The 12,575-nt window shown below is 43.3% G+C and overlaps 2 protein-coding genes across 4 annotated transcripts in view; both read left to right on the top strand.

Moving 5' to 3' along the window:
- Positions 1 to 12,575, top strand: part of LOC308198532 (UDP-glucuronosyltransferase 1A1-like) — a 40,853-nt gene that overhangs the window by 10,087 nt on the left and 18,191 nt on the right. Inside the window, exon 1 of one of the 3 annotated variants that reach the window (XM_080601063.1) lies at positions 910 to 1,782. The exons of 1 other annotated variant lie outside the window; for it this stretch is intronic. In XM_080601063.1, the coding sequence (XP_080457189.1) occupies positions 946 to 1,782 (837 nt within the window). In that variant the 5' untranslated portion in view covers positions 910 to 945. Of the gene's footprint in view, positions 1 to 909; positions 1,783 to 11,099; positions 12,014 to 12,575 lie in introns of those variants that run through there. One more of the 3 variants, XM_080601059.1, reaches the window with a different exon arrangement.
- Positions 8,201 to 9,260, top strand: LOC308198533 (UDP-glucuronosyltransferase 1A1-like). The gene has a single exon (XM_080601064.1). The coding sequence runs from the start codon at positions 8,294 to 8,296 to the stop codon at positions 9,230 to 9,232; it is 939 nt and encodes a 312-aa protein (XP_080457190.1). The 5' UTR covers positions 8,201 to 8,293; the 3' UTR covers positions 9,233 to 9,260.

Here is a 12,575-nt window from a genome sequence, read left to right as displayed (position 1 = left end):
CGACCTGGGCAGGGATGAGGCGGATGGGTCCCCATCTCCTTTCCACATCAGAGCTGCAGTTGCGCTGCATTGAGTAAACATAGCGGTAAGAGCACAGTGAGAGATCACGGGGGACTTGGCTCCTCATGGATTATTCCAGATGTGTGGTCACTAGAGAAAAATGCCCAGTTGTGGGAGGAGTAGCTCTGACAAAAAGCCAAGCCTTTCTGGGCAAAGAACAAGGGACAGGCAGGAGTCATTCCCAGCTGCCTGCGTGACTTGTGCTCACATGCCCGTAGCTGCTAATTGGTGCTGCCTGGCTGCACATGAGGCTAACTGAGCCACAGGCTAAACCTGGGCTCTTATTGCTTTCCATGAACACTTAACCCTATGGCTCAGTAACACTAGTTGCTTGCAGTCCGTGGCATTACAGCAGTCAGCCAACACTGAGCAGAGCAGATTTACCTGGCAGCTTGCAGTCCCCTACCTCCCAGCCTGCTGTGCTCAGAGGCAAGAAGGGTGAACAGGAGAGACTGCTGCTGTGGTTTGGGTAAGGAATACGAGATGAGGTGGGGTCTGCATGGCTGGGCTGCTGATGGTAAGAAGGATCATCAGTCAGTGGTCCTAGTATGGGACAAAGAAGAGAAGGCTGAGGCACTGAGCTGAGGTCACAGCTTGGGAGAGCCAAGTTTACGGCAGAAGACACGCCTTTCTCGTGATTGTGCAAACCAGCTTTTGAAGAACAAAACCCAGTTCAACCTTTTGTAATAATTAATCTTCCAATGTGAATCCCATTGCGTGCAAACTGCTAAACACATGAAATGTGTGGCAAGTCAAAAAGGGCAAAGGTATCGTGAAAAAGCATTGCCAAGTGGTGTATTTGCGTAGGTGGATCGTAGCTACAAAAGCTTGCGAACCACCCCTGGCCTCTCGCTCACTTGGGCTCCTGTCTGTTCAACTCCAAACATGCTGGTGGCTGGGCTGCTCCCCTTCTTGTGCTGCCTGGGTACTGCTGCTGCTGGGAAGCTGCTGGTGATCCCGATGGAGGGCAGTCACTGGCTCAGCATGAAGGAAGTGCTGATTGAGCTGAGCAAGAGAGGGCATGAAATAATTGTCATGGCACCAGAGATGAAAACGCTCGTAGATTCTTCAGAGTGGTACACGCTGAAAACATACCCCGTACCTTTCAAACAGGAAGAGATGGAAGAACTTCTGCATTCACTTACTGCAAACAGTTTTAATGAGCAGCCTTTTATTTCCAGATTTTTGAATATTTGGGAGCTTTTTAAAAAGAGTTCTGCTGTCTTTGAAGCTGCGTGCAGTTCCCTACTGCACAACAAAGAGATGATGAAATTTATTGAAGAAAGCAAATTTGATGTACTATTTACAGATCCTGTGACACCGTGTGGACAAATAATTGCTTTGCATTTTTCTATTCCTACTGCTTTCTTCTTGCGGGCTGTTCCATGTGCTATAGACATTCACGCCGCTCAGAGTCCGGACCCACCGTCCTACGTCCCACGCATGTTCTCCCTCAATACAGACCATATGACATTTCCTCAGAGAGTCAAGAACGTACTGATCACCATTTCAGAGGCTTTCACCTGCAGAATTATCTTTTCACCATTCGAAAGACTGGCCTCAGACTTTCTGCAAAAGCCGATGACAGTTACAGAGCTTTTAAGCCATGGATCCATTTGGCTGAAGAGACTTGACTTTGTCTTTGACTATCCCACACCCGTGATGCCCAATATGATTTTCATTGGAGGCATAAACTGTGGACGGAAGAAGCCGTTATCTCAGGTCAGTGACTGGCTGGGAAAAGTATAACAAAGGAGAAGTTCCGGCAGTGTTTGATGTAGACTTTATTTACCTAAAGATGTAGCTCAGATTAACTGTTTCTATATAGCCAATCCACATGAAAACCAGAAAGGTGCAGCTGACCAGCAGAACAAGTTGTGATTACACCTCCTTTTCTTGGGCCTGCCCAACACAGGGACTTTGTTCAGTGAGGGGATCACACACTCTGCAGCGTTTAATTCCAGCTGGTCAGGTGCACAAACACCACTTGGTCCAGCAATGAATGCAAAAAGGGCAGGAGAATTATAGCAGCTCTTCCAAACATTCCCTGCCCCACGAGGCAGTGGCATATTTCTTCTAGAGCACTAGCTGCTTATCCGGTCAGAAAAGTAACTCACCGGGTTATGTGCAGTAGCATTATTTGCTCTTCTCTGTAACAGCAGTGTTGTGTTTGAGTTGAAGGCTAATAATTTTTCTGTGTTAAAAGTTATGATCTAACAACAGTTCCCATCACAAAAACTAGACAGCTGAATTCTCTACTGCATTTTTATGAGACATCCAGCTTGGATAGGAAAATGTTGATGGGTGGTTGCTCAGGCATCTGTGACCTAAAAAGCATGCAATAAAAGCACTTCCTTCATGTCCGTGAATTCCAATAAATATTGTGGGATCTTTAAAGCTGACCACTTATTGCATGTATATGATACATGATAGCTTGCTGATGCTCGTGATGTACATTTAGCCCATAGCTGCATGTGATGTATCTTGGCTTCTTGCTTGCTTGTGATATAAGTAGAACAGTCTCATGTTGTGAAGCCAGAGATTAACTAGAAAAAGACAGCTAAGAGGAGACAGCTCTCCTCAGCGGCTGATGGATCTGTAGTTAGTGTCATCCAGCAGTGTCAGCAATATATCACATCATTTCCTGGAAATGATAAAGTTTTATCCTTTACAGATGCTCCTTAGAAATAAACAGGCGCTTCTCTGCTCTTCCCTTGAACTTTTCTCACTTGCCAGCCTTTTGTGTGTCATAAGGAATGTACTCCTCCTTCTCCTCTTGCATTCACACGTCTTTGTGAATATGAATGAATGAAGCTTCACGATAAAACAGATTTGCATTTTCCAAGCATAGCACACCTTCCCCAGAGCCAACTTTAAAGCCCTCGGGCTTTGCTTTACTCCTCACAGTACTTCGCCTGATGCTGCCCATTGAAAGTACCGTTTATTTCTGTTGAGCTGCTATCATTCAGATCTTGCTTTCTCACAAAAGTGTCTTTCAAATTGCCACTCCCTCCCTGCATGGGCACTTCTATCGCGGTAGTGCTTTTTCCTATCTGTTCTGTCCATCCAGCTGTTTAATGGCTCCCTCAGGGACAAACCCAGGTGGACCCTCTGGGAAAGCAGGGAGACCAGCTCTGCCTGCAGGCCAGGCCATGTGGCAGTTCCAGCTTAAATTTAGGCTCTCCTCTAAAGACAGAGTTCACTCTCGCCTTATCTTGCTCAGGGACTAAAGTTCACAGTCCAGCAAGAATAGTTATTACTGATTCTTCAGTGGCGCTGCCAGCCCCGATTTTTTTTTTAATTTATTTTGTTGTTTTCTGGCTATGGCTGTGCATCACACAGTTGTATCTAACAGCAAAATTTAATCCTGCAGGTTGACAAGTGTCTATAACAAATGCTTGCTAACTGCTTAGAGTTTTAGTTCCTAGTCTTAGCTTTTCATCTGCAGTGAGAACACCACCACTTACCATTCACAGTCAGTTCTTGTCCTGAAACAAGAGGACTGTTATTGGCTACTCCTGTCCAGACTTCCCTGTATCTAATTGGGTACAAGGGAAACTGAGTGGCTTTTCTTATAACTTCTGGAAGAAGAAAGTGTTTCAGAAAGGCACAGAGATGGGACAGGATGAGAATGAAGAAGTGTCATGTATGCCAGCACAGATTTAGTGGTTTGCCTTGGCTCATGCAAGTCTCTGCTGCAGCGTTCGTTCTTGTAATACATTTGTACCTGGTGTTGCATCTGGACTCAGGGCTTAGCTCTGTGTAAATCACAGAGCATTCTCCTTAGGATTTGCACAGGTATTGTGTAGTATAGTGGCATATTTTTGTAATTTATTTAAACATAAACCTGACAGACATTTCAGAACAGCTGTAAGATGCTTATAAGAAAGCAGTAAGCAAGGAAGAGGAAGAGGAAGAGGAAGAGGAAGAGGAAGAGGAAGAGGAAGAGGAAGAGGAAGAGGAAGAGGAAGAGGAAGAGGAAGAGGAAGAGGAAGAGGAAGAGGAAAAAAGAAAAGAAAAGAAAAGAAAAGAAAAGAAAAGAAAAGAAAAGAAAAGAAAAGAAAAGAAAAGAAAAGAAAAGAAAAGAAAAGAAAAGAAAAGAAAAGAAAAGAAAAGAAAAGAAAAGAAAAGAAAAGAAAAGAAAAGAAAAGAAAAGAAAAGAAAAGAAAAGAAAAGAAAAGAAAAGAAAAGAAAAGAAAAGAAAAGAAAAAAGAGAAGAGAAGAGAAGAGAAGAGAAGAGAAGAGAAGAGAAGAGAAGAGAAGAGAAGAGAAGAGAAGAGAAGAGAAGAAAAAAGAAAAGAAAAGAAAAGAAAAGAAAAGAAAAGAAAAGAAAAGAAAAGAAAAGAAAAGAAAAGAAAAGAAAAGAAAAGAAAAGAAAAGAAAAGAAAAGAAAAGAAAAGAAAAGAAAAGAAAAGAAAAGAAAAGAAAAGAAAAGAAAAGAAAAGAAAAGAAAAGAAAAGAAAAGAAAAGAAAAGAAAAGAAAAGAAAAGAAAAGAAAAAAAGGAGAAAGAAAAAGGAAGAGAGAAAAGGAAAGCAAGCAAACAAGAAAGAAAAAGGAAAGAGGAAGAAAGGAAGAAAAGAAAGAAGGGAAGGAAGGAAGGAAGGAAGGAAGGAAGGAAGGAAGGAAGGAAGGAAGGAAGGAAGGAAGGAAGGAAGGAAGGAAGGAAGGAAGGAAGGAAGGAAGGAAAAAAAGCATTTTAATATCAGCTACAGTTACTTCCATGTACCAGCACGATTCACAAGCATGGGATTTTGGTTTGGAAAAGTCTTTTTTTTTTTTTTTTTCAGTCTGACATGAATCACCACAGAGAAACAATCAGAAAGGACCCGTCCCAAGGGATCCTCAGATTCCCAGCCCAGTTCTGCCCAACACAAGTTGATTATCACATTCCTTAAATGTCTCATCAGTACCATGAATGGTTGCTAGTGACTGGTTTTGCTGGAAAAACCAGATCATTGAGTGGGAATGTGAGAATCTGGCAGGGGGCTCTGGGTCTACTTAAGATCTTTCAGGTAAGGGCAGAGAAACAGAATTTGGATTTCTAGAAACATGGCTCTTGTAAGTAATCACGGTTACTTAGTTTCTGCAGGGGTTTGGGTTTTCCTGTCTCTGTTTTGCTTGGGCAATGGTGGAAAGCTGTTGGTTGTGCCTATGGATGGGAGTCACTGGCTAAGCATGCGCTCAGTGCTGGTGGCCCTTAGTCAGAAAGAGCACAAAATCGTCGTCATTGCACCAGAAGTCAACTTGAATGTGAAGGCATCTGAATACTACACTCTCAAAACATATCCAGTGCCTTTAACTAGGGAAGAACTGGGAGCAAGCATGCATTCGTTTGCTAATGATCTTTTTGAGAGAAGACCTTTTCTTCAAAGAATTACTGCACTTTATGAAAAAGTTCACGTCATCTCTGATCTCTACTTCTCCTCCTGTGCCAACTTACTGCACAATAAGGATCTGATGCAGTATCTTGAAGGGAGTAAATTTGATGCTGTTCTCACAGATCCTGTTGTACCATGTGGACAAATATTGGCTTTGCATCTCTCGATTCCATCTATTTTCTTTTTACGAGGACTCCCCTGCAGTTTTGATTTGCAGGCTGCTCAGTGTCCAGACCCCCCATCTTATGTCCCGAGAACATTTACAGACAACTCAGACCACATGACATTTATCCAGCGTGTGGAAAACTTAGTTCTCAAGGCATCAGAATCCTTTCTTTGTAATTTTGCCTATTTGCCATTTGAACTTCTGGCCTCGGATTTTCTCCAACGACAAGTAACAATGACGGATCTTTTAAGCCATGGATCCATTTGGCTTAAAAGAATGGATTTTGTTTTTGAATATCCCATGCCACTGATGCCCAACATAGTTTTTATTGGAGGTATAAATTGTGGAAAGAAAAAGACATTACCTCAGGTCAGTGATTTCCTTGATAAAATATATTAAGCTTTGAATGGAAAATGCTGTTTGCAATAATCACCTTACTATATCCTGTGTCTGTATGTAATTGTATACGAGTATGTGGTATTTAGATTTGCAGTAAGGTGCATTGTAAAGAAAATATGTGAAAAACTGTGTTAATTTTAATTCTCTCCCACTATTGCAGGTACTCTAGTGGTATCTAAGCAGTTTTGCTTATACAATTGTTTTTTTTTTGGACTAGGTGGGAAAAGTTGTGGTTTATCACTGCTGTCTTGCTAACGAGGCACACATCTAGGCAGGTCTGCTGCTCATCTTTGCTAGGTATTATTACCTCAAACTGTTTTACTGATTCCTTTCAAAACAATTATTTTTTTCTCAGTTAATGCAACCATCCTTTCAGAATTTAGAAATAATGTGTCATAAAGTGTCAATTGGCAGGTAACATTCTGATTGTTCTTTCAGTCTAGGGTTATGCTTGCAAAGAATTTTCTGCAAATCTATTGGAGGGTTTTGCAGCTGCTAGCCAGCACCAAGCCATGTACAACAGCTTGCATTACCTGCTGAAAAGCTTCCCTAAAAAGAGTTTATCTAGAGCTGAAGTAGATTGCTAAATGTGCATTTAAAAAAAAATAAATCTAGTATACTCTATCAATCTCAGTAGAAAATTATAGTATTGTCTACAATATTTCCGTTTCATCATTTTTATAACCAGGGCTGACTGTCTATGCATGAAGGAAACAACTTTCCTTTCACAGCCCTGGGGTATGCTCTTCCCAGGCAGAACCAGAAAGGTATTCATGAGTTGCTAATCCAGTTTTAAGTATATCTGCCAAAAACATGGCCTTATCTTTACCCCTTCCAGCCCTACTTAATCCTTCCAAAGACAGACATTTCAGAAAAATAGCCAACATGGTTTCACAAGGGCTAGGTCCTGTTTAACAAATCTGATTTCCTTTTATGATAAGATCACCCAGCTAGTCAATCAAGGGAAGCCAGCTGATGTAATCTTTTTGGATTTCAGTAAAGCTTTCGATACATTTTCCCGTAGGATCCTATTGGACAAAATGTCCAGCATACAGCTAGATAAAAATATCATACGATGGGTGAACAATTGGCTGACGGGTAGGGCTTAAAGGGTTATGGTAAATGGGACTACATCAGGCTGTCGGCCAATCCCCCGGGGCTCCATTTTAGGGCCAGTTCTTTTCAATGTTTTCATAAGCAATTTGGATGTGGGACTAGAAGGTATTTTGATGATGTTTAAGGTTTGATGGTAACTTTACTGATGACGCTAAACTTGGAGGAGTTGTTGACTCTGTTGAGGGTGGAAAGGCCTTGCAGAGAGATCTGGACAGATTGGAGTGCTGGGCAATCATCAGCCGCATGAAGTTTAACAAGAGCAAGTGCCGGGTCCTGCCCCTGGGACGGGCCAACCCTGGCTATACGTACAGACTGGGTGATGAGACGCTGGGGAGCATCCCGCAGAGAGGGATCTGGGGGTTGTGGTTGACAGCAAGCTGAATATGAGCCAGCAGTGTGCCCTGGCAGCCAGGAGGGCCAACCATATCCTGAGGTGCATCAAGCATGGCATTGCTAGTCGGTCAAGGGAAGCGATTGTCCTGCTCTACTCTGTGCTGGTGCGGCCTCAACTCGAGTACTGTGTGCAGTTCTGGGCACCACAGCACAAAAAGGACATTAAACTGTTGGAGAGCGTCCAGAGGAGGGCTACAAAGATGGTGAAGGGCCTAGAGGGGAAGATGTACGAGGAGCGGCTGAGGTCGCTTGGTCTGTTCTGCCTGGAAAAGAGGAGGCTGAGGGGAGACCTCATCTTGGTCTACAGCTTCCTCACGAGGGGGAGCAGTGGGGCAGGCGCCGATCTGTTCTCTTTAGTGACCAGCGATAGGACCCAAGGGAATAGTGTCAAGCTGCAACAGAACATGCATAGAACATGATTTGGATTGACAGGAACAGAGGAATTTTCTTACACAAAAAATTATTTTTAAGAAAATTGCTGATATGTTTATCAGCATTTTTTAGTAGATCTCTTGTTGAATGATCCCTTATATCTTTAAATCCCAATGTTCATCCAAAACAAACGGGTGGGTGTCATCCTGTAGAGCTGCAGCCCTGATAATTGCCTGAGAGATTCGATGAACTTTAACACCTCTAATATGTGTTTGCCGAACCAGTGATTATACATTTACCAAACAGTAAATAAGTCTAAAGATCATCAGGAAAAAGCACAGCACATTTATCTTAAAAGCATCAAGGTGGTGGTACTCTGTGTGCAGCACACACCGGGTTTCTGCAGGAATGGCCCTGGTGCCTGCTTCTCATCCGCAAGTCGCAGTGACGCTGGTTCTGCTCCTGTCCGTGCTCGGTTTGGCTGCTGGTGGGAAACTGCTGGTGGTACCCGTAGATGGGAGTCATTGGCTCAGCATGCGGGAAGTGTTGGACAGCCTCAAGGAGAAAGGGCATGAAGTAGTCGTCGTTGCACCAGAAGTCAGTTTACACATAAAGCCAGCAAAGAGTTTTGTCATGAAAATGTACCCAGTCCCTTTCACACAGGAAGAGCTGGATAGAGATTTCCACGCATTTACACAGGATACATTGGAAGAAGGAACCTTCCTGGAAAGATTTGTTAGAATTTATCAACGGTTTGAAAAAACCTCTGCCTTGTTCCTGTCTACCTGTGAACACTTACTGTACAACAAAGAACTTATGAGATATCTTGAGGAGACTAAGTTTGATGCTGTCTTTACGGACCCTGTAATACCTTGCGGGCAGATACTGGCTGAGCATCTTTCAGTCCCTTCTGTCTATTTTTTGCGAGGAATTCCTTGTGGCTTAGATTTTGAAGCCACTCAGTGTCCCAATCCCCCTTCTTATGTCCCCAGGGTGTTTACAGAACACACAGACCATATGAACTTCCTCCAGCGTGTGAAGAATCTAGTCTTTGAAATCCCCAATCTTTTTCTCTGCAATTTTTTTTTTCAACCTTACTCCAAACTGGCTTCTGAGTTCCTTCAGCGAGATGTGACTGTGTTAGATCTCCTGAGCAAGGCTTCCATATGGCTTCTGAGGTTAGACTTTGTGTTAGATTATCCAAGACCGCTGATGCCCAACATAATTTTAATTGGTGGAGTGAATTGTGCTCACAAGGAGCTACCTCAGGTAGGTCATGCTCTATTCATACTTCTTGTTCTGATTGACTTCTGTGTTCGTAAGAGTGTAGTTTTGTGTAGCAGATAGATATGATAGATATTAAGTTCTCATTTAAGGAGAGTTAGGCAAACCCTGGTGACAGAAATGCTATTTCTGTCATTTCTTCCTTGCTTTTTTTTTTTTTGGTGTGTATGTGTGTGTGTGTAGTCAGCTACATCTTTTGGTGTCCAAGCTATGCTCAACTGAGTGGCAGTAAGTGGTTTCCAAGGGATTTTCTTTTCCTACACAAGAAGTTACTCTTCTAGTTGGCTGAGGAGAGGCAACTTTACTTTTGTGTATGCCAATCAAGTGCTGCTCCTTATTGAAAGCTTCAACTGGGGCTAGAAAGAAAGTGTATCTTAGGCATCTTCACCTGTACAATGTCTGCTGGATTTATTACAGATGACTTTTTTATTATGTATCTTCAGTTCAGTTTTGCAGGGTGTTGAGTAACTTGGTTCTCTCATGTTCTCATAGTGAGTGATGGAAGAGCAGAGGCAAGTCTGCGGGTCTGTCAAAGCCTCGCAGTCAGGTATAATCCATACAGCTTGGCACCTGTTTGGAGCAGGGTCTGGTATTTACTAGGAAATGCATGTCAGGCTTCTGTCCTGGGGTACCACTGCTGCCTTTCCACTTTCCCTGTTGTCAATGGATTTGTCTGCTTTGCACAAGGGTATTTCCAAAGCCTGAATGAACAGGAATATCACAGGCTCTGACCTCTCAGGCTAAGAAGCACCGTCTGTGTTTACGGGTAGACCTTGGAAGGTTTTGCCTTGTTGGTGACCATGTGAGATCTGAGGTACAATCCATGTCGCTGAGCCTGAAGAGACTATGGTGGCTTGGTGGATCCTAGTCAAAGGCAAGATTGATGCCAAAGCTTTTTGCTGTGATTTTCACCTTGATGTTCTTTCAGAGCTGCTAGATATTGAAGAGAAATGCTATGCTCTTCTAGTGAAGGTCTCTGATGGGACTATCCAAAAGGGTTGCCAGTGTTTGTGGGAAGTAGAGCAAGGTGCTGGATTTGTGTGATGAGCACCTCCGATGGGCCATCCCAAAAAAACCCTAATGGGTCTGTACAGGCTGAAAAACACAGTCCTAATGAGTGGCAGAAAGGAGCAGGTCTGCTCCTACCCATTTCAGTGCATGACTGGCACTGAGGGGATGGATGTAGCCCCTCTGGTCATGGTGACCTTTCAAATGTGGTATATGCTTTGGGTGCTTCATGTAGTTCAATGCACACAGTTCTTACAGGAGAGCCTTTTCTGCCCCTCTCTGGGAGAGCCTGGAGAGCTATGCTATTCCTTTTTAGTGCCCTGGCTTTCTCTTCGATCGTATTGTGTAGGACTTGTGTGCCTTGAGTTGAAGCCAACAAGCCCGAATGGCAATTCCACCCATCTCCAAGTGGCAGAGGATATGTGGCATCCTACAGATATCGTCCTGCAGACAAACCCGAGGTCGTGGTTCATTCTTCAATCATCTCCTCATGCTAGAAAGCATCCTGACCAGCTCTTGCACACCCAGTATTGAGTCATATGCCTGTCAGAGACAAGTGTTCAAAGAGAGAGGTCTTGCCCAGGGGAAAACCTGTGTTAGGCTGACTGGTGATGTAGAGGTGGCATAATTCTTGTGCATGCAAAAGTTTCAGCTGGAGTAAGGCTATCAGAAGCACAGTGCCACCCAGAACCACCTCTTTCCAGGGTCACATTTTACAGTTCCTCTTCTGGAAAGAGATGGGGCATTGCTGATGGGTCCAAATACATCATCCACCCTCAAACTCAGATGAACTCTAGTGCGGGTTACCTTGCCTTTTATCAAAACAACGATTATACATTTACCACACAGTAAATACTTGTAAGGATCAAAAGTTAAGGTGTAGCAGAGATTACTTAAAAGCATGGAGCTGGTGCTATTGCTTCAGTGCTGCCTGCAGACTTCTTTCTGGGCAGCACACACCAGGTTTCTGCAGGAATGGCCCCGGTGCCTGCTTCTCATCCGCAAGTCGCAGTGACGCTGGTTCTGCTCCTGTCCGTGCTCGGTTTGGCTGCTGGTGGGAAAGTGCTGGCAGTGCCAGTAGGTGGGAGTCATTGGCTCAGCATGCGGGAAGCGTTGGAGGGTCTCAAGGAGAAAGGGCATGAAATAGTCGTCGTTGCACCTGAAATCAATTTCAACATAAAACCAACAGAGAATTTTACTATGAAAATGTACCCAGTCCCTTTCACACAGGAAGAGATGGATAAGGACTTCCACGCATTTTTAAAAGGTGGGTTTGAAGAAGGATCCTTTCTGGAAAGATTTATTAGAACATACCAAAGGATGAAAAGACTCTCTGACTTTGCATTCATCAGCTGTGAATACTTAGTGTACAACAAAGAACTTATGAGATATCTTGAGGAGACTAAGTTTGATGTTGTCTTTACGGACCCTGTAATACCATGTGGGCAGATAGTGGCTGAGCATCTTTCAGTCCCTTCTGTCTATTTTTTGCGAGGAATTCCATGTGGCATAGATTTTGAAGCCACTCAGTGTCCCAATCCCCCTTCTTATGTCCCCAGGGTGTTTACAGAACACACAGACCATATGAGCTTCCTCCAGCGTGTGAAGAATCTAGTCTTCGATGTCCAAAATTTTTTCCTCTGTGATTTTATGTATCAGCCGTACACCAAACTGGCTTCTGAGTTCCTTCAGCGAGATGTGACTGTGTTAGATCTCTTACGCAAGGCTTCCGTATGGCTTCTGAGATTAGACTTTGTGTTAGATTATCCAAGACCGCTGATGCCCAACATAATTTTAATTGGTGGAGTGAATTGTGCTCACAAGGAGCTACCTCAGGTAGGTCATGCTCTATTCATACTTCTTGTTCTGATTGACTTCTGTGTTCGTAAGAGTGTAGTTTTGTGTAGCAGATAGATATAATAGATATTAAGTTCCTATTTAAGGAGAGTTAGGCAAACCCTGGTGACAGAAATGCTATTTCTGTCATTTCTTCCTTGCTTTTTTTTTTTTTTGGTGTGTATGTGTGTGTGTGTGTAGTCAGCTACATCTTTTGGTGTCCCAGGTATGCTCAATTGAGCGGCAGTAAGTGGTTTCCAAGGGATTTTCTTTTCCTACACAAGAAGTTACTCTTCTAGTTGGCTGAGGAGAGGCAACTTTACTTTTGTGTATGCCAATCAAGTGCTGCTCCTTATTGAAAGCTTCAACTGGGGCTAGAAAGAAAGTGTATCTTAGGCATCTTCACCTGTACAATGTCTGCTGGATTTATTACAGATGACTTTTTTATTATGTATCTTCAGTTCAGTTTTGCAGGGTGTTGAGTAACTTGGTTCTCTCATGTTCTCATAGTGAGTGATGGAAGAGCAGAGGCAAGTCTGCGGGTCTGTCAAAGCCTCACAAT

Source organism: Anser brachyrhynchus (genome assembly GCF_964034855.1).
Source record: "Anser brachyrhynchus genome assembly, chromosome: 7".
In the NCBI taxonomy this organism is placed as follows: Eukaryota; Metazoa; Chordata; class Aves; order Anseriformes; family Anatidae; genus Anser; species Anser brachyrhynchus.
This window is presented reverse-complemented; position numbering and strand designations above follow the sequence as displayed.